We start from the raw sequence: 22,567 nt of genomic DNA, 5'->3' as shown, positions 1-22,567 counted from the left end.
ACCAGTTAGCCTGGAGCTAGCCTGGAGCTAGGCCCATCTCCCGGCTAGCCAAAGAGGTCCGCCAGTCAATTCTTGGGCTACAATACCTCTTTTGCCAATTGGCATGGACCCTTTACAGCCGACACGGAGCCCCTCCGATCCATCAGGAGTGGTATGCCGACGTAACTGTCCGAGGTGGTTTCAACAGGCTCTTCCGTTACGACGTCGCCGGGTGCCCATCTGCCACCCCCGGCCCGGTAGCTGTCTGAATCGCCGTGTCTCCAGCTCGCCTAGCATAGCAGCGACTATGGAATTGGCTCCCTGACTCATCTCGTGCTACTCATTGGACCCTATGATCACTCGGCAACACATGCCTCTCCCTAATGTCAATATGCCTTGTCTGTTGCTATTTTGGTTAGTGATTGTCTTATTTCACTGTAGAGCCGCTAGCCCTGCCCAATATGTCTTAAATAGCCCTTGTGTTCCACCCCCCACACATGCGGTGACCTCACCTGACTTAACTGGTGCCTCTAGAGACAAAACCTCACTCATCATCACTCAATGCCTAGGTTTAACTCCACTGTACTCACATCCTACCATACCCTTGTCTGTACATTATGCCTTGAATCTATTCTTCCGCGCCCAGAAATCTGTTCCTTTTACTCTCTGTTCCAAATGCACTAGACGACCAGTTCTTATAACCTTTAGCCATACCCTTATCTCACTCCTCCTCTGTTCCTCTGGTGATGTAGAGGTTAATCCAGGCCCTGCAGCCCTCAGCACCACTCCCATTCCCCAGGCGCTCTCATTTGTTGACTTCTGTAACCGTAAAAGCCTTGGTTTCATGCATGTTAACATTAGAAGCCTCCTACCTAAGTTTGTTTTATTCACTGCTTTAGCACACTCCGCCAACCCTGATGTCCTAGCCATGAATCGTGGCTTAGGAAGGCCACCAAAAATCCTGAAATTTCCATCCCTAACTATAACATCTTCTGACAAGATATAACTTCCAAAGGGGGCGGACTTGCAATCTACTGCAGAGATAGCCTGCAGAGTTCTGTCATACTATCCAGGTCTGTGCCCAAACAATTCGAGGTTCTACTTTTAAAAATCCACCTTTCAAGAAACAAGTCTCTCACTGTTGTCGCTTGTTAAAGACCCCCTTCAGCCACCAACTGTGCCCTGGACACCATATGTGAATTGATTGCCCCCCATCTATCTTCAGAGTTCGTACTGTTAGGTGACCTAAACTGGGATATGCTTAACACCCTGGCCGTCCTACAATATAAACTAGATAACCTCAATCTCACACAAATTATCAAGGAACCTACCAGGTACAACCCCAAATCCGTAACCATGGGCACCCTCATAGATATCATCCTGACCAACTTGCCCTCTAAATACACTGCTGCTGTCTTCAACCAGAATCTCAGCGATCACTGCCTCATTGCCTGCGTGCGTAATGGGTCCACGGTCAAACGACCACCCCTCATCACTGTAAAATGCTCCCTAAAAAACTTCAGCAAACAGGCCTTTCTAATCGACCTGGCCCGGCTATCCTGGAAGGATATTGACCTCATCCCGTCAGTAGAGGATGCCTGGTTGCTCTTTAAAAGCACTTTCCTAACCATCTTAAATAAGCATGCCACACTCAAAAAAAATGTAGAACTAAGAACAGATATAGCCCTTGGTTCACCACAGACTTGACTGCCCTTGACCAGCACAAAAACATCCTATGGCGTTCTGCATTAGCATCGAATAGACCCTGCGATATGAAACTTTTCAGGGAAGTCAGGAACCAATATACTCAGTCAGTTAGGAAAGCTAAGGCTAGCTTTTTCAAACAGAAATCCTGTAGTACTAAATCCAAAAAGTTTTGGGACACTGTAAAGTCCATGGAGAATAAGAGCACATCCTCCCAGCTGCCCACTGCACTAAGGCTAGGAAACACTGTCACCACCAATAAATCTATAATAATCAATCATTTCAATAAGCATTTTTCGACAGCTGGCCATGCTTTCCACCTAGCTACCCCTACGACCAGCTCAGCACCCCCGCAGCAACTTGCCCAAGCCCTCCCCTCCCCCTCGCTTCTCCTTCACCCAAATCAAGACAGCTGATGTTCTGAAAGAGCTGAAAAATCTGGATCCGTAGAAATCAGCTGGGCTAGACAATCTGGACCCCCTCTTGGTAAAATTATTAGTTGAAATTGTTGCAACCCCTATTTCTAGCCTGTTCAACCACTCTTTCTTATCGTCTGAGATCCCCAAAGATTGGAAAGCTGTCGCGGTCATCCCCCTCTTCCAAGGGGGAGACACTCTAGACCCAAACTGTTATAAGACCTATATCCATCCTGCCCTGCCTTTCTAAAATCTTCAAAAGCCAAGTTGACAAACAGATCACCGACCATTTCAAATCCCACAGTACCTTCTCCACTATGGAATCTGGATTCCGAGTTGGTCATGGGTGCACCTCAGCCATGCTCAAGGTTCTAAACGATATCATAACCGCCATCGATAAGAGACAATACTGTGCAGCCGTCTTCATTGACCTGGCCAAGGCTTTCGACTCTGTCAATCACCGCATTCTTATCGGCAGCCTCAATAGCCTTGGTTTCTCAAATGACTGCCTCGCCTGGTTCACCAACTACTTCTCAGATAGAGTTCAGTGTGTTGTCATGACGTTGGCCTGTGGGTAAGGTTTATGACCCCCCCATAAATACCTTTCTCCCTTCCCCTCTCTTACTGACCCTACTGAAGGACTGCTGTCCTGTTAAATATAGAGAGTCTGGGAACATCAAACAAATGGGGAAAGGAACCATATTTACATAATAAAACCAGTTGGAAATATGCTTGATAACGTAATGAGTATGGAGGTCAGTTCATTGTTATCTGGGACATTATGATTGATGACAGGACGACATAAACTGTACCTGAGAAAGTATACACCCTCTAGTTATCAGAGTCACATGGAATTGTTATGCAATTGAAATGTTTGATATTGAAATTGTTTGTTAGGAGATTAAATGTAATTTTAGCTTCCAAATGAGAGAATTGGGTTTTCATAAGGAAAGTGCCCTGCCCGATCAGTGGCCCAACCCTGTGAAGAGACATGGGGTTATAAACGATGAAACACCTCCTTCCCCCCTCTCCACTATGTAAGCCTTTGACGAAAAGATAACCAGTATGTTCCAGTACGGGAGGTCTGCAGCCTCTACGTTAGAAGGACACACATGACAAGTACAGAACTAAGCCAACCTCGGCGTGAGCTATGGTATGAACTGGTATGAACTTTGAGCTTATTCACTACAGAAGTGATACTTCCTAGCCGTTGAGTTAGCCGCTGCTAACGTGGGCTAGGAAAGGATGGACGACGGATCCAGTCTAACAACCAGACGAAGATACCACCACGTATCCAATTTAACACCATTGACATTCTTCCACTACAGGAAGATCTGTTGGCCAACCCGGCCAGCATCTACGACCAATCTACCGAAGCGCAGCTCAGAGTAAATATTTATTGCATTTTCCTTTTCCAAATGGGCGGTAATTTAGAATGCATAAGATAATGTATTTACGATAGCATAGCTGCTGTTTCTTTGTTCCTAAGTCTTCCCGCCCTTTCATTCAAGCCCAACCCCCTTTCCTTTGTGTAACCAGCTTTCATACAGGTTCCGTTCACCAGGGGTGAATTCTGTATGACATCATTGTACTCTGTGTATTTGTAATTCTGTGTGATTAGTTTAGGTATTTAGTAAATAAATGATTAAACCCAATTTTGTATTGCTGATTCAACTTGTTAGCCAGGGTTCGTGAAGATAACCAAGAATTTACAACTTTCATTATGAGACTGAAAATAAGATAAGGGTTAATATTGACTGCTATCGATGTAAAATATTACTAAGTATTTTAAGAGTTTATTCGGAAGATAACAGCTCTATAAACGTTCTTCTGTGGTGCCCCGACTTTCTAGTTAATTACATTTACATGATTAGCTTAATCAGGTAATATTAATTACAGAGAAATCATTTTATAAGTTAGCATGTCATATCACTTAATATGGGATAGCCAAAGACACGACAGTGTCAAATCGGAGGACCTGTTGTCCGGAGCTCTGACTGTCTCTATGGGGGTGCCACAGGGCTCAATCTCGGGCCGACTCTTTTCTCTGTATATATTAATGATGTCGCTATTGCTGCTGGTGATCCTCTGATCCAACTCTACTCAGATGACACCATTCCGTATACATCTGGCCCTTCTTTCGAAACTGTGTTTACTAATCTCCAAACGAGCATCAATGCCATACAACACTCCTTCCATTGCCTCCAACTGCTTTTCAATGCTAGTAAAACTAAATGCATGCTCTTCAACCGATTGTTGCCGGCACCCGCCCGCCCATCTAGCATCACTACTTTGGACGGATCTGACTTAAAATATAAGGACAACTACAAATACCTAGATGTCTGGTTAGACTGTAAACTCTCCTTCCAGACTCACATTAAGCATCTCCAATCCAAAATTAAATCTAGAATTGGCTTCCTATTTCGTAAAAAAGCCTCCTTCACTCACGTTGCCAAACATACCCTCATAAAACTGACTATCCTACCGATCCTTGACTTCGGCGATGTCATTTACAAAATAGCCTCCAACACTCTACTCAGCAAAATTGGGTGTAGTCTATCACAGTGCCATCCGTTTTGTCACCAAAGCCCCATATACTACCTACCACTGTGACCTGTATGCTCTCGTTGGATGGCCCTCACTACATATTCGTCACCAAACCCACTGGCTCCAGGTCATCTATAAGCCTTTGCTAGGTAAAGCCCCGCCTTATCCCAGCTCACTGGTCAGAATAGCAACACCCACCCGTAATACGTGCTCCAGCAGGTATATTTCACTGGTCATCCCCAAAGCCAACACTTCCTTTGGCCGCCTTTCCTTCCAGTTCTCTGCTGCCAATGACTGGAACGAATTGTAAAAATCACTGAAGCTGGAGTCTTATATCTCCCTCTCTAACTTCAAGCATCAGCTGTCAGAGCAGTTACCTGATCACTGTACCTGTACATAGCCAATCTGTAAATAGCACACCCAACTTCCTCATCCCCATATTGTTATTTATCCTCTTGCTCTTTTGCACCCCAGTATCTCTACTTGTACATCATCATCTGCACATCTATTCAACGGTGTTTAATTGCTAAATTGTAATTATTTCGCCTCTATGGCTTATTTATTGCCTTACCTCCCTACTCTTCTACATTTGCACACACTGTACATAGATTTTTCTGTTGTGTTATTGACTGTATGTTTGTTTATGTATAACTGTGTTGTTGTTTTTGTCACACTGCTTTGCTTTATCTTCGCAGGTCACAGTTGTGAAAGAGAACTTGGTGTCAACTGGCGTACCTGGTTAAATAAAGGTTAAATAAAATTTCAAAAATTAAATTAACATCTGGAGCATCAGCATTTGTGGGTTCGATTACAGGCTCAAAATGGCCAGAAACAAAGATCTTTCTTCTGAAACTCATCCGTCTATTCTTGTTCTGAGAAATGAAAGCTATTCCATGCGCGAAATTTCCAAGAGACTGAAGATCTCGTACAACGCTGGGTACTACACCCTTCACGGAACAGTGCAAACTGTCTCTAACCACATTAACATTACATTTAAGTCATTTAGCAGATGCTCTTATCCAGAGCGACTTACAAATTGGTGCATTCACCTATAATATCCAGTAGAACAACCACTTTACAATAGTGCATCTAAATCTTTTAAAGGGGGGGGGGGGGTTAGAAGGATTACTTTATCCTATCCCAGGTATTCCTTAAAGAGGTGGGGTTTCAGGTGTCTCCGGAAGGTGGTGATTGACTCCGCTGTCCTGGCATCGTGAGGGAGCTTGTTCCACCATTGGGGTGCCAGAGCAGCGAACAGTTTTGACTGGGCTGAGCGGGAACTGTGCTTCCTCAGAGGTAGGGAGGCGAGCAGGCCAGAGGTGGATGAACGCAGTGCCCTTGTTTGGGTGTAGGGCCTGATCAGAGCCTGAAGGTACGGAGGTGCCGTTCCCCTCACAGCTCCGTAGGCAAGCACCATGGTCTTGTAGCGGATGCGAGCTTCAACTGGAAGCCAGTGGAGAGAGCGGAGGAGCGGGGTGACGTGAGAGAACTTGGGAAGGTTGAACACCAGACGGGCTGCGGCGTTCTGGATGAGTTGTAGGGGTTTGATGGCACAGGCAGGGAGCCCAGCCAACAGCGAGTTGCAGTAATCCAGACGAGAGATGACAAGTGCCTGGATTAGGACCTGCGCCGCTTCCTGTGTGAGGCAGGGTCGTACTCTGCGAATGTTGTAGAGCATGAACCTACAGGATCGGGTCACCGCCTTGATGTTAGTGGAGAACGACAGGGTGTTGTCCAGGATCACGCCAAGGTTCTTAGCACTCTGGGAGGAGGACACAAGGGAGTTGTCAACCGTGATGGCGAGATCATGGAACGGGCAGTCCTTCCCCGGGAGGAAGAGCAGCTCCGTCTTGCCGAGGTTCAGCTTGAGGTGGTGATCCGTCATCCACACTGATATGTCTGCCAGACATGCAGAGATGCGATTCGCCACCTGGTTGTCAGAAGGGGGAAAGGAGAAGATTAATTGTGTGTCGTCTGCATAGCAATGATAGGAGAGACCGTGTGAGGATATGACAGAGCCAAGTGACTTGGTGTATAGCGAGAATAGGAGAGGGCCTAGAACAGAGCCCTGGGGGACACCAGTGGTGAGAGCACGTGGTGCGGAGACAGATTCTCGCCACGCCACCTGGTAGGAGCGACCTGTCGGGTAGGACGCAATCCAAGCGTGGGCCGCGCCGGAGATGCCCAGCTCGGAGAGGGTGGAGAGGAGGATCTGATGGTTCACAGTATCAAAGGCAGCAGATAGGTCTAGAAGGATGAGAGCAGAGGAGAGAGAGTTAGCTTTAGCAGTGCGGAGAGCCTCCGTGACACAGAGAAGAGCATTCTCAGTTGAATGCCCAGTCTTGAAACCTGACTGATTAGGATCAAGAAGGTCATTCTGAGAGAGATAGCAGGAGAGCTGGCCAAGGACGGCACGTTCAAGAGTTTTGGAGAGAAAAGAAAGAAGGGATACTGGTTGTTGACATCGGAGGGATCGAGTGTAGGTTTTTTCAGAAGGGGTGCAACTCTCTCTCTCTTGAAGACGGAAGGGACGTAGCCAGCGGTCAAGGATGAGTTGATGAGCGAGGTGAGGTAGGGGAGAAGGTCTCCGGAAATGGTCTGGAGAAGAGAGGAGGGGATAGGGTCAAGTGGGCAGGTTGTTGGGCGGCCGGCCGTCACAAGACGCGAGATTTCATCTGGAGAGAGAGGGGAGAAAGAGGTCAAAGCACAGGGTAGGGCAGTGTGAGCAGGACCAGCGGTGTCGCTTGACTTAACAAACGAGGATCGGATGTCGTCAACCTTCTTTTCAAAATGGTTGACGAAGTCATCCGCAGTGAGGGAGGAGGGGGGGAGGGGGAGGAGGATTCAGGAGGGAGGAGAAGGTAGCAAAAAGCTTCCTAGGGTTAGAGGCAGATGCTTGGAATTTAGAGTGGTAGAAAGTGGCTTTAGCAGCAGAGACAGAAGAGGAAAATGTAGAGAGGAGGGAGTGAAAGGATGCCAGGTCCGCAGGGAGGCGAGTTTTCCTCCATTTCCGCTCGGCTGCCCGGAGCCCTAACCAGAATAGAAAGAGGTGTTGGAGGCCCCGGTGCACAACTGAGCAAGAGGACAAGTACATTAGAGTGTCTAGTTTGAGAAACAGACGCCTCACATGTCCTCAACTGGCAGCTTCATTAAATAGTACCCGCAAAACACCAGTCTCAACGTCAACAGTGAAGAGGTGACTCCAGGATGCAGGCCTTTTTGGCAGAGTTGCAAAGAAAAAGCCATATCTCTGTCCAGTGTCTGTGTTCTTTTGCCCATCTTAATCTTTTCTTTTTATTGGCCAGTCTGAGATATGGCTTTTTCTTTGTAACTCTGCCTAGAAGGCCAGCATCCCGGAGTTGCCTATTCACTGTTGACTTCGAGACTGATGTTTTATGAACCTATTTTATGAACCTGCCAGTTGAGGACTTGTGAATCTAGACGGCACCATTTTCTTGTTTTTTTTATGTACGGATATCCAGTGGCACATTCCAACACTCAGACAAGTGAGTGAACTAGACCATTTTCCTGTCCTGCTAAGCATTCAAAATGTAATGAGTACTTTTGGGTGTCAAGGAAAATGTATGGAGAAAAAAGTACATTTTTTTCTCTATGAATGTAGTGAAGTGAAAGTAAAATATACTGCTCAAAAAAATAAAGGGAACACTAAAATAGCACATCCTAGATCTGAATGAATGAAATAATCTTATTAAATACTGTTTTCTTTACATAGTTGAATGTGCTGACAACAAAATCACACAAAAATAATCAATGGAAATCCAATTTATCAACCCATGGAGGTCTGGATTTGGAGTCACACTAAAAATTAAAGTGGAAAACCACACTACAGGCTGATCCAACTTTGATGTAATGTCCTTAAAACAAGTCAAAATGAGGCTCAGTAGTGTGTGTGGCCTCCACGTGCCTGTATGACCTTCCTACAACGCCTGGGCATGCTCCTGATGAGGTGGCGGATGGTCTCCTGAGGGATCTCCTCCCAGACCTGGACTAAAGCATCCGCCAACTCCTGGACAGTCTGTGGTGCAATGTGGCGTTGGTGGATGGAGCGAGACATGATGTCCCAGATGTGCTCAATTGGATTCAGGTCTGGGGAACGGGCGGGCCAGTTCATAGCATCAATGCCTTCCTCTTGCAGGAACTGCTGACACACTCCAGCCACATGAGGTCTAGCATTGTCTTGCATTAGGAGGAACCCAGGGCCAACCACACCAGCATATGGTCTCACAAGGGGTCTGAGGATCTCATCTCGGTACCTAATGGCAGTCAGGCTACCTCTGGTGAGCACATGGAGGGCTGTGCGGCACCCCAAAGAAATGCCACCCCACACCATGACTGACCCACCGCCAAACCGGTCATGCTGGAGGATGTTGCAGGCAGCAGAACGTTCTCCACGGCGTCTCCGGACTCTGTCACGTCTGTCACATGCTCAGTGTGAACCTGCTTTCATCTGTGAAGAGCACAGGGCGCCAGTGGCGAATTTGCCAATCTTGGTGTTCTCTGGCAAATTCCAAACGTCCTGCACGGTGTTGGGCTGTAAGCACAACCCCCACCTGTGGACGTCGGGCCCTCATACCACCCTCATGGAGTCTGTTTCTGACCGTTTGAGCAGACACATGCACATTTGTGGCCTGCTGGAGGTCATTTTGCAGGGCTCTGGCAGTGCTCCTCCTGCTCCTACTTGCACAAAGGCGGAGGTAGCGGTCCTGCTGCTGGGTTGTTGCCCTCCTATGGCCTCCTCCACGTCTCCTGATGTACTGGCCTGTCTCCTGGTAGCGCCTCCATGCTCTGGACACTACGCTGACAGACACAGCAAATCTTCTTGCCACAGCTCGCATTGATGTGCCATCCTGGATGAGCTGCACTACCTGAGCCACTTGTGTGGGTTGTAGACTCCGTCTCATGCTACCACTAGAGTGAAAGCACCGCCAGCATTCAAAAGTGACCAAAACATCAGCCAGGAAGCATAGGAACTGAGAAGTGGTCTGTGGTCACCACCTGCAGAGCCACTCCTTTATTGGGGGTGTCTTGCTAATTGCCTATAATTTCCACCTGTTGTCTATTCCATTTGCACAACAGCATGTGAAATGTATTGTCAATCAGTGTTGCTTCCTAAGTGGACAGTTTGATTTCACAGAAGTGTGATTGACTTGGAGTTACATTGTTTTGTTTAAGTGTTCCCTTTATTTTTTGGAGCAGTGTATAAATAGTACAGTAAAGTACAGATACCCAAAAACACGACTTAAGTAGTACTTTAAAGTATTTTTACTTAAGTCCTTTACACCACTGTCCATGGTCAATTTGATTTGACATTCAATATCCCTATTGGGCTTGTTAGGGACTATCAGTAAAGTACACAATATACATGGGACAATAGTAAAAAATGTCAATAGCTCCAAATATCAATGACTTAAAAACCTCAAACCAACATTTTAGAAATGAATTTAATTTTTTTTTAAAGCATTAAATGGGGCAACTGAAAGATCTGCAACATGATAATATAAATATAAATTATTGACGGTCCCTAACTAGCCCCAAAGATAGGCTATCCAATGTCAAACCAATTTTGCCACAGTTGCACACCAGCCGCTGAAGCTAATTGGCGAAAGAATTTGGCTTGCTTGCTAGCTTGTCTAGGTGACTTCAAGACACAAGACCTGGTTAGACTGTTTCACGTTATCTAGAAGGGTGAATGACTGTAACTTTGTACTGTTTTGGTAGAGTGAATGTACACACACACAATAGACGACCACAACTCTTGTTTGGCTTCAGTCATGGCCACTGCATTTCTTAATGACCAAGCTGAAAAACAAGGCAAAATCTGAAAGTTCAGCCACCCTTTAAAATGTATGAACCCAGAACTTAATCCAGCAGTTTACCAATTACGGAAGGATTTAGTTTTGGGTTAACCAAGATAATCAATGACTCAATTCAAACAAGAACGTGTTTGTTATATCTCTCTTTCATTTTAGCAGATGCTCTTATCCAAAGCAATTAGGGTTAAGTGCCTTGCTCAATGGCACATTGACAGAGTTTTCACATAGTTGGCTGTGGGATTCAAACCAGCAACATTTCAGTTACTGGCCCTAAGGTCTTATGTGCTAGGCTACCTGCCACCTCTTTCAAATCCAGTAAGTATAAAAAGTGTTACACGCTCTCCATAGACACGACGAATCGTAACATAATTTTAAAAACATAAAAGGCGGTACCACAAACATGTAGGTTGGGTTATGACCTCTTTAGTCTAAATGACAAATTGTTTACTTGCTCCTTCAAACACAGAAATAAGGTCCCATTGACAGGCAGATCAAATCCATTCTCTGGCCAAGTACTGGGGCTGTTTTAGGAATATTATTGTGTTGTGCTTTGTTACCAAACTGTATTACTATATTCAAACATATTTTTCAAATGTTACCATGCTACTGTGATATTCCTTTGAGGAAGGCTGTCACTGATAATAGGTCTATTACCGGTACATGCATGCCTTAGGGCTGACACAGTGTCTTATGAAACCTAACCTAATGTCAAAGACAGGACTGAGACAGACAGAGGTCAAATAAGAAGCAAACCCACTGAGTAACGTGGTGTAAGTCTACCCCTACAGGAAAAACACATTATTTGACGTGTGGAAAATCACTTGATTTCACATGAAATTTCACGTGTTTTCATGTTTAGTTTCATGTTATCACATGTTGCTTTACATGTTGTCACATGTTATCACATTAACTTCGCATAAGATCACTTGATTTCACATGAAATTTCATGTGTTTTTGGAACACTTCATGTGGGTTTTCCTTAAGGGTAAAGACAGCTAGAATAGAAGTCTAATAGCCTTACTTCTCTTTGAAGCATTTCAAATTCAAAGCCTACTCTTTGTATCTAAAACCGTGTGCTTTTCTATTAATGGAATGTCTATTGTTATCAGACTTGAGCTGTTTTCGTCTCTGTCCTGACTGCCGACTCCTGGCTACAAGAAGAGAGCATGAACAGTGCACTGAGCAGACCCTTCATGGTCAGTCAGCTGATAGAGGCCCTTCAATGTTTTACGTTTCAAAGTGTAAATGGGGTCACAATCAGAACGGAATCAGAATATAACCTCCTTATATATGTTGCTACAAATGATAATATACTGTGTGGCAGATGTCTCATATACAGTAGGTCATGACTCATACAGTGTTATTATGGCAAAATAATGTAACTTTGTTTCAAGCTTAAGTCCTCTTAAGAAATGGTACACATATTTTTCATTGTACACATTACAATGTACACATCATGTATGAAAATAATCATCATGTTTGCCATTAATGTGACACTTAAGGACTTCCTCCAGACATTTTCTTACTTTTAATGTTCAAAATAAATGTTAACTGTTCAAAAGCAATACCCAAAGTATAAATGCAAAAAAGTACACACACGAAAGGGTAAAGAAAATACATGTTTTTCCTGTGCACCTTTGCCTTTGTCTCCGTTTGTGTGAATTATTTGTGATGCCAAGTTCAAGAAATGCGTTTTTAGCTAAATAGTGTTTTCTAGACACAACTGCAAACTTCAAGGAGTAGGGAATTCAAGGAATTGGTCTGATGGGGATTTCTGGTGTCATCGGCCTTCCCCCTTGCATGAGGAACAAAACCTGTGCCATGTCATGAGGACACCTGGACCACCTATTGAAATGTGCCTTTTGTTAATCAGGTGATAAATCAGGTAATAAATGAGCTGATAAGGAGACTAGAGTAGGACTAAAGTAAGACTTTTTTTAAATAGACTTTGTCTTCTGCCAAGTTTATGAAGATATCTTATTTAATTTGTTTAAAGTAACACTGTCAATCTCATATTCTTGGACATGGTCGCCCTAAAGATCTTAAACAGGGGTTAATGATATTCGCCTGGCCTTATGATATCATACTTGACACCCCACCTAGTCATAGATAGAGATAGAAAGAGATAGAGAGAGAAAGTACCAGAACGTGGTGGAGGAAAGGAGATAGTGTGGTGCTGGGTCTGACTAGCTTCCAGCAGCTGTCCAACGTCACCACAACTGACTCCTGACAGACAGGCCCAACTGAGAGACCAAAATACTCCGCAGGACCCAGGAGAGACCAACTCAGGACAATGTGTGTGTGGGGGGGGGGGGGGGGGGGGGGGGGGGGGGGGGGGGGAATTCAACAGATCAAAGGAAAATAACAATAAAACCTTTATAGTAATGGTAACTTTCTCAAAATGGTAGTTGAGCTTTTAGGACATTAGAATGTGATTGTAGTGATTTTGGTCTTGGGTTCTTTCAAGACTAATTTAGTGGCACCCTTCAAACCCACACCAACCCCCTTCTCTATCTGACTTGGTTCAGCTCAAGTGGTGGAAGTCTATTTTAGTAGATTGGGGTGTGGAATGTGCAGTTGTTGAAGAACGTGGAAGATATACTTTGTAGAGGACACCCATACAGTACTCGCTTCCAGTCTCTCTCTCTCTGTCTCCTTAACCTAACGGACTGTTTCTCTGTCTCTCGGACCGGACCACCACACCTGACATGGACAATATTGAGGTGTTTGACTCACCCGGAAAGGGGAGGGGTCTTAGAGCCACTAAAGAGCTGCTTTCCGGAGATGTTCTTTTCTCAGAACCCCCTTTTGCCGCAGTTGTCTTTGACAGGTAAGAAGATGCTTCAGTATGGATGGGGTTTGGCTTGGCACATGAGACATGACTAACTCCTAATGCATGGGCGACCACACATGAGCCCATATACCGGTCCGGTGTTATATGTCTTAATGGCTGCGTTTACACAGGCAGCCCAATTCTGAAACTTTGCCACTTATTGGTATTTTGGCCAATCTGATCAAATCTTTTGCCATTAATTGGGCAAAAGATCAGAATTGGGCTGCAACCATTAACATGTGTTATTCACAGCCACATATAATTAGTTCAAAACATTTACATAGTGTAAAATGGTGATGAGGACAGGTCACACACATGTCCCATGCATGCTGACACATAGGTTAAAGCCTGCCATCGTTTAGTTGAAGATACAGCACTTTACCATATTACTGTACTGTTCTACACTGTACTATGCTGTAGTTTTCTCTGTCATCTGCACATGATTGGACATGACAGTTAGATGACAGCCATATGAACTGGCCTGTTGTCACATCACATGTTCTCAGGGCAGTGGGACAGGCCCGGATAGGTGAGGTCACATGAAGCAAAATACAGTATTATTGTGGTGGAGCTTCTTCTGTGTAATTATATTAGCTAGAATCATTTATTGTTTATCTGGAGAGACACAACAAACTTCACAAGATATTATAGGTACAAATCAGTTTGTGAACAACAAGATCAGAGCACTATGACCTCAGCAGGGGACAGAGACATAGGGTTAAAGGTCATCACATGAAGTCATGTGTGGATGTACTTTCAAATCAAATCCTTCTTCCCCTGCTGTGGATCATGGAACTAGCCTCAATCTCATGTAAGTAATTAAGCATTGGAGTAAACTTTGTTGGCACCAGAAGGCCCAAATCTCATATTTCTGTAGCGTGTACAACAGAAAAGGCTACTGGGAGGAGCAATAGGAGGACTGGCTCATTGTAATGGCTGAAATGGAATTAATGGAATAGAGTCAAACGTGGTTTCCATATGTTTGATGTGCTTGATATCGTTCCATTTATTCCATTCCAACCATTACAATGAGCCTTTCCTCATATAGCTCCTCTCAACAGCCTTCTCTGTTGTACAAGTACACCCCACAAGGCCACTAAGGACCACAAGGCCACTGAGTTGGTTAAACCTCATGTGGCTTGCAGTAGGCCTATAGGAACTCTATAACTCTATATATCCCTCTCTTCCATTCACATCCTTCATACTCCCCTCACTCTCTCTTGTCTGACTCTCCCTCTCTCTTCTCTCTTTCTGTCTCTCTCTCTCGCTCTTTCTCCTCTCATTCCTCTCTCTCTCATCTCTCTCTCCAGTCTTGCAGACAAGATCTGCCACAGCTGTTTCCGTAGACAGGACAAGCTGCAGCGCTGTGGCCAGTGTAAGTTCGCCCAGTACTGTGACAAGACATGCCAGAGCGCCGGCTGGAAGGAACACAAGCTGGAGTGTGGAGCCATCAAGGCTTTCGGGGCCATCGGGGACAACTTCGGCAAGGCACCCAATGAGAACATCCGGTGAGGAGGGATTGTGTGTGTGGGTGGCAATTGTGGGTGAAGTGAGGTGAGGGGGAATAGAGGGATGAAGAGGACGTGTGGGAGATGAGAAAGAGAGAGAGAGAGAGAGAGAGAGAGGAGCCAAAGACTTAGGGGGGTGCATGGGGAGCGAGAGAGGGGGTATGTGGGATGCAGGGGGATAGAAAGTGTGCAATGTTGAATAGTTTACTGTCAATTGAGTCATTATCATGTTATGGATGAGCATTAAGGTTTGACCTAACAACTCATGTTCCGTGTCCCTGTCAGTTTGGCCGCCCGCATCATGTGGCGCCTCGATAAAGAGGGCGGTGTCATGTCAGACATGCAGATGACCTCATTGGATGATCTGGAGAACCACATCAGTGACATGCCTGAGGATGATCTGAAGGAGCTGAAGGTGGACATCCACAACTTCTTGGACTACTGGCCACGCAACAGCAAGCAACACCGTGTAGACGACATCTCGCACATCTTTGGAGTGGTAGGTTCTTCCATCTTCTCTTTCTTCTCTCCATTTCTACCTGTTTCTCGTCCTGTTTCTTCTTATTCTATCACTTTCCTGTTTTAATCTGTCCATCTGTTCCTCTCCATCCCTCTGTAGATCAACTGTAATGGCTTCACAGTGAGTGACCAGAGAGGTCTAAATGCCGTGGGAGTGGGTCTGTTCCCTAACCTGTGTCTGGTCAACCATGACTGCTGGCCTAACTGCACTGTCATCCTCAACCATGGCAAGTATGTACTGTAATTCAATAACAATAGGGACACCATGAGCATTGAGGTTGACTGAGTTGTAAGCTGTGTGTGTGTGTGTGTGTGTGTGTGTGTGTGTGTGTGTGTGTGTGTGTGTGTGTGTGTGTGTGTGTGTGTGTGTGTGTGTGTGTGTGTGTGTGTGTGTGTGTGTTTGGTGTAAACTGCTTCTTGCTTTGTCTTTCAGTCAGTCGGCTGTGAATACTGTGTATCACTCTCAGATGAGGTGGGTCTTTCTGGTAGAATAGTATAACCCCAACAACTTCCTAAAAATCATCAATTAAAATCTCACCATCATGTATCCTCATCTCCAACATCATCAATAAAAACCTCACACCCATCCCTCCTATGATGCATCACTATCGGAGATAAACTTGAAACAGGGTTCTTCATAGGAAGGGCTCAGTAAGACCTGACTTCAAGTTTAAAGTTGAGTTGCTTCACCATATCAAAAATGGTTGCTTGCGTAAAGGACATCACACTGCTTCCTCCTGATTCGACCCCATACTGAGGCTCAAACCCAGGACCTCTGCCTCGCAAACACACATGACCACCTTCCTGAAGTGTCTTACCCAGTCGGGATGTCGTGAAGTGGAGACACTTCAGGTGGAGGATTTTCACAAATCCCCAACTGCTACATTCACCCCCTAAACTCACTCCGCAGCGACCCCAGCATTGATCTTAGAGCAATTGCAGATTGGGGTCAGGGCACCATTGTAAATGAGGAGTGAGTTTCACAAATCCTCATCTGCAACACTTGCTAACTTACTAATTCAGTTTCAACTCCACCTACCTCTCCCAGAGCCATATCTTTAGATATATATGGCTCTGCCCTCCCCCTTTCCACCACTCCACTCCTGCAAGTCACTAGCACCACCTGTTTGAAAGCTAAGCTCAGCAAACATAAGGAATGTCCACCTGTCTTCATGTCTTCCTTTTGTGCTGTTGGCTCTTCACTGAACATTGTGTTTGGGTTTCCCTCTGTCTCCCGCTGTCTGTCTATCTCTGTCTCCCTCTGTCCCGCTCTGTCACCCTGTCTCCTTCTGTCTCCGTCTGTCTGCCTCTGTCACCCTCTGTCTCCCTCTGTCTCCCTTTCTCTCTGTCTCTCTGTCTATCTCCCTGTGTCTCCTTGTCTGTCTTGTACAGAGTGCCGTGGGAGTGATAGTAGATAGTAGCAAATTCTATGCTGGTATTTGGAAATATTGATGAAAAGATCTGTGTAATAATGTAACCAAATGTTGCCTAAGACCCCTCAGGTGATCTGTGCATTGTCACATGTCAGTGATCTACAACTGTAGCTACGGGTTCATCTCAGAATTCCATTTTAGACTATTGAGATGCACCCCACATAACCCCCTCTCTGCCCCTCTCCTCACCCCAGGATTGAGCTGCGTGCCCTGGGCAAGATCGAGCCGGGTGAGGAGGTGACAGTGTCCTATGTGGATTTCCTGAACGTGACTGAGGACAGACAGAGACAGCTAAAAATGCATTACTTCTTTGACTGCACCTGTGAACACTGTAAAGGTCACATCAAAGATGACCTCAAGATGGGAGGCAAGGTGGTGGACGGGGTAAAGGTAGGAGCATGTGAATGTGAAATCCACCCATGTATGTCATTTAAATTTGACCAAGAAATATCCCACTGGGTTCAGTGCATGACTTATTATGATAGGATCAAATGATGGGTCCTAGGACTGATTATTATTTCAAGTTGAACTGAAAAGAACTGAACCTTGTGTTGCTTTCGATTTATGAACACCACATCCTGTATTAGGCCTTGTGGGAATGTGTTGACTTGCTGTAGGCTAAATCACTGCTAGCTGTAACATAAAATCAAACCACTTTAAAGTTGCTAATAGGCCATGAGTCCACTCACATTCTTTCCTACATCTAGATGAGTCACTGCTTGAGAGGTCAGACTCAGGACAAAAGCCAGCCAAGACAGCTGCCCTCGACGACTACGATCATAAAAGCAATACCCTAACATTAGAGTACTGGGACTATAGAATTAGAATTCTGTTCCTAGGGCTTTTGTCAGTCAGTATGTTCACAGATGGCATCATTATGAAAACAGAGAACATTATTGAGCATCTGCAACGGTGACATTGGTAACAAGGCACAATGCATTGTCACGTGATAATAACGTGTTGTCATCGGTGTCAATCAGTGTGTAATTTTGACAAGACCAGACTGACATGTGAGACATGTCTAGTGACACGTTATATACTACCCGCACATGTATTCCAGCACACATACTCTACCGGTCAAAAGTTCTAGAACACCTACTCATTCAAGGGTTTTTCTTTATTTGTACTATTTTCTACATTGTAGAGTAGTAGTGAATACATCAAAACTAGGAAATAACACATATGGAATTATGTAGTAACCAAAAAAGTGTTAAACAAATCAAAATATATTTTATATTTGAGATTCTTGAAAGTAGCCACCCTTTGCCTTGATGACAGCTTTAAACACTTATAGCATTCTCTCAACCAGCTTCATGAGGAATGCTTTTCCATGTGTTGAGCACGTGTGGCTGCTTTTCCTTCACTCTGCAGTCCAACTCATCCCAAGCCATCTCAATTGGGTTGAGGTCATGTGATTGTGGAGGCCAGGTCATCTGATGCAGCACTCCATCACTCTCCTTGGTCAAATAGCCCTTACACAGCCTGGAGGTGTGTTGGGTCATTGTTCTGTTGAAAAACAAATGATAGTCCCACTAAGTGCAAACCTAATGGGATGGCGCATCGCTGCAGAATGCTGTGGTAGCCATGCTGGTTAAGTGTGCCTTGAATTCTAAATAAATCACTGACAGAGTCACCAGCAACGCACCCCCACACATCACACATCCTCCTCCGTGCTTCATTGTGGAAACCACACATGCAGAGATAATCCGTTCACCTACTCTGCATTTCACAAAGATAAGGCGGTTGCAACCAAAAATCTCAAATTTGGACTCATGACACCAAAGGACAGATTTCCACCGGTCTAATGTCCATTGCTCGTGCTTCTTGGCCCTAGCAAGTCTCTTATTATTATTAGTGTCCTTTAGTATGGGTTTCTTTGCAGCAATCAGACCATGAAGGCCTGATTCACATAGTCTTCTCTGAACAGTTGATGTTGAGATGTGTCTGTTACTTGAACTTTATTTGGGCTGCAATCTGAGGCGCAGTTAACTCTAATGAACTTATCCTCTGCAGCAGAGGTAACTCTGGGTCTTTCTTTCCTGTGGCAGTCCTCATGAGAAACAGTTTCATCATAGCGCATGATGGTTTTTGCTACCGCACTTGAAGAAACTTTTCAAAGTTCTTGAAATTTTACGGATTGACTGACCTTCATGTCTTAAAGTAATGATGGACTGTTGTTTCTCTTTGCTTATTTGAGCTGTTCTTGCCATAATATGGACTTGATCTTTTACCAAATAAGGCTATCTTCTGTATACCACCCCTACCTTGTTACAACACAACTTAATGGCTCAAACTCTTAAGAATCGGTCCCTTTTTTTCAATTTTTGCCTAAAATGACATACCCAAATCTAACTGCCTGTAGCTCAGGCCCTGAAGCAAGGATATGCATTTTCTTGGTAACATTTGAAAGGAAACATTTTGAAGTTTGTGTAAATGTGAAAGGAATGTAGGAGAATATAACACATTAGATCTGGCAAAAGAAAATACAAAGAAAAAAAACTTTTTTTTTGTATTGTTATTGTACCATCATCTTTGAAATTCAAGAGAAAGGCCATAATGTATTATTCCAGCCCAGGTGCAATTTTGATTTTGGCCACTAGATGGCAGCAGTGTATGTACAAAGTTTTAGACTGATCCAATGAACCATTTTATTTCTGTTCAAAATGTTGTATCTAGACCGCCCAAATGTGCCTAATTCGTTTATTAATAACTTTTCATGTTCAAAACTGTGCACTCTCAATAGCTTGGTATTCTTTCACTGTAATAGCTACTGTAAATTCGACAGTGCCGTTAGATTAACAAGAATTTAAGCTTTCTGCCAATACCAGACATGTCTATGTCCTGGGAAATTTTCTTGTTGTTTACAACCTCATGCTTATTGCATTAGCCTATGTTAGCTCAACCGCCCGCAGGGGACCCACTGATCCTGAAGAAGTTTTAAGACAGAAAGAAATTCCACAAATTAACTTTTAACAAGGCACACCTGTTAATTGAAATGCTTTCCAGGTGACTACATCTTGAAGCTGATTGAGAGAATGCCAAGAGAGTGCAAAGCTGTCATCAATGCAAAGGGTGGCTACTTTCAAGAATGTGAAATTTCAAATATGTTTTGATTTGTTTAACACTTTTTTGGTTACTACATTATCCCATATGTGTTAATGTCTTCTCTATTATTCTACAATGTAGAAAACAGTAAAAAATAAAGAAAAACCCATGAATGAGCAGGTGTGTCCAACCTTTTTACTGGTACTGTATATGTATACTCCGTAGTCATTGGACATTCTTAATTCCATTATTTTACTTTTTACATTTGTGTGGATTGTTGTGTATTGCTAGATATTACTGCACTGTTGGAGCTAAAAACACAAGTATTTCGCTACACCCGCAATTTCATCTAGTAAATATGTGTATGCGGCCAATAAAATGTGATTTGATTTGAGCAAGGCACTTAGACAAGCTCCAGGAGCACTGCACTACGGCTGACTGTGCTCCTTCCAATGAGTGTGTGTGTGTGTGTGTGTGTGTGTGTGTGTGTTGTCTGGGGGAGGTGGGAGCAGAGCAGAAGAATAATATTTTTCTCTAAACCAGGGCTCCTCTCCTCTCCTGACCTCTACTGTCCTATCCTGTCCTATTCTCTCCTCTCCTGTTCGCTTCTCTCCTCTCATGTCCTGACCTCTCCTGTCCTCTACTCTCCTGTCCTCTCCTGTCCTCTTCTCTCCTCTCATCTCCTGTCCTCCTCTCCTCCCCTTTCCTTTTTTCTCCTCTCCTCCCCTGTCCTCTACTGTCCTCTCCTGTCCTCTTCTCTACTCCCCTGTCCTCTTCTCTCCTCTCATCTCCTGTTCTATTTTCTCCTCTACTGTCCTCTCCTGTCCTCTTCTCTCCTCTCCTGTCCTTTTCTCTCCTCTCCTGTCCTCTCCTGTCCTCTCCTGTCTTCTCCTGTCCTCTCTTGTGCTGTAGGTACCAGAGGAGCAGGTGAAGGAGGTAACAGAGTACAGTCTGCAGATGCTGCAGAAGATGGATAAGGCTCGCTTGGAGGGGAACTACCATGAGGTACAACATAAACACACACACACACACACACACACACACACACACACACACACACACACACACACACACACACACACACACACACACACACACACACACACACACACACACACACACACACACACACACTGGATTCCAAGCCTAAATCAACCCTCCCGCTCTCCTCCTCTCTCCTCTCCTCCCAGGTTATTAAGATATGCAGGGAGTGTATGGAGAAACAGGAGCCAGTGTTGGCTGATACACACATCTACCAGCTAAGGATGTGGAGCACAGCCAGCGAGGTGTTAGCCTACCTGCAGTTTATTGACGAGGCCGCTGACTATGCACGCAAAATGGTGGACGGATACAAGTAAGTACAATTGACCATAAGAAACCTCTTTTCAGAGTTTCGAAGAAAAAACAGTGTAATTAAATGTATCACTGTATCACATTTTGACAGCAAGCTATACCATCCATGCAACGCCCACCTGGGGATGGCAACCATGAGGGCAGGAGTGACCCACTGGCAGGCAGGGAAGATAGAGGTGGGACACGGCATGATCTGTAAGGCCTATGCCATCCTGCAGAGAACACACGGACCCACACATCCCATCACCAAAGACCTTGAGGTAAGACATGAGACATGCACACACACACATGCATTCTCACATAGAAACACACACACACATGGAACGATCTCCAAGATTAAAGTAAGTCACCTCGACGACCTGATCCCTCCCCCTCTCCCTAGGCTATGCGTATGCAGACAGAAATGGAGTTGAGGATGTTTAGAGAGAATGAGTATATTTACAAAAGTATGCGGGAGGCTGCCCTGAAGAACCAGCCAATGAGCATGATGAATGAACCTATGGCGGAGAGCGTCAAGAATCTCTTCCGCCGGCAGAAGAAGTGATCTCACACACACACACCACACACACACACACAGACACACAGACACACACAATAGCATAGCAGTGTACACAGTACACACCCTGATATCAGTTTACATACAGATTGTCAGAGGAATCAACCCTTCTCAGTTCCAACACCCATGGCTCCTCACCAACCATACTGTAGCTGGGAAACCCCTCATATCCCCTCTCTGTATCCCCTTGTCAGCTACACTGGTGGGAAAGAACTAGTAAAAGCAAATTCCCAAAACACATCCACCATTGCTTTAACCCAACTTGCATTTTCAAAATCACTAGAAATTGGAGAAGCCACTTTTAAACTATTATGGGCCCTTTAATGGAAGGATTCGGACCCGTCTGGTAACCCTTATATTGTAACAGACTAGATGGACGGCCCTACCAAAGCTTTAAAGCTAGAATCCTTAGTTGCTATATCTATTTTTGGACTTATAAATCAATTATATATACCTATTGATTCTTGAAGAATATAACTTATAAATGCCTCATGAGCTTAGTTCAACTGTCACTCCATGAGAACCCAAAATATAAGCTTTTTTACTCCAATGTTTGTAAACAATGGAAATGTAAACAAACACTGTATAGCTTTAAAACATGGGTAAAACTATGATTATTATATCGTGGATGGTCAGTCCTTGCATCCATAGCTCTGTATATCAATTTGAGAGTGGTTATATTTCTCCAGGCCCATCTATCGGCTTCATACCAAAACAGAGGAGGGGTGACCGCTTTGTTATTGTTTCAATTAAGAATTCTAGCTTTATTTTCTACACTGCTGGGCTTTTTTAACTTTATATAAAAAAAGTAAAGTCACATTAAAATTGTTGAGAAATCAA

General features: G+C 44.5%; 1 protein-coding gene across 2 annotated transcripts; it reads left to right on the top strand.

Moving 5' to 3' along the window:
* The first annotated feature begins 13,054 nt into the window (after positions 1-13,054).
* Positions 13,055-22,567, top strand: smyd1b (SET and MYND domain containing 1b). 2 transcript variants are annotated; one of them, XM_029763529.1, is made up of 10 exons: positions 13,055-13,310; positions 14,624-14,821; positions 15,107-15,320; positions 15,441-15,571; positions 15,774-15,812; positions 16,968-17,163; positions 20,731-20,823; positions 21,009-21,172; positions 21,263-21,431; positions 21,554-22,567. In XM_029763529.1, exons 1-10 carry the CDS (start codon positions 13,189-13,191, stop codon positions 21,713-21,715), a joined length of 1,488 nt encoding a protein of 495 aa, XP_029619389.1. In that variant the 5' UTR covers positions 13,055-13,188; the 3' UTR covers positions 21,716-22,567. The 2 variants fall into 2 exon arrangements, with proteins under 2 accessions (XP_029619389.1, XP_029619390.1); XM_029763530.1 differs by lacking the exon at positions 15,774-15,812 and having other exon boundaries at positions 21,554-21,893.

This window comes from Salmo trutta, chromosome 9, assembly GCF_901001165.1.
Source record: "Salmo trutta chromosome 9, fSalTru1.1, whole genome shotgun sequence".
NCBI lineage: Eukaryota > Metazoa > Chordata > Actinopteri > Salmoniformes > Salmonidae > Salmo > Salmo trutta.
The sequence above is the reverse complement of the archived record's forward strand: the minus strand, read 5'-3'. Positions and strand labels throughout refer to the sequence as shown.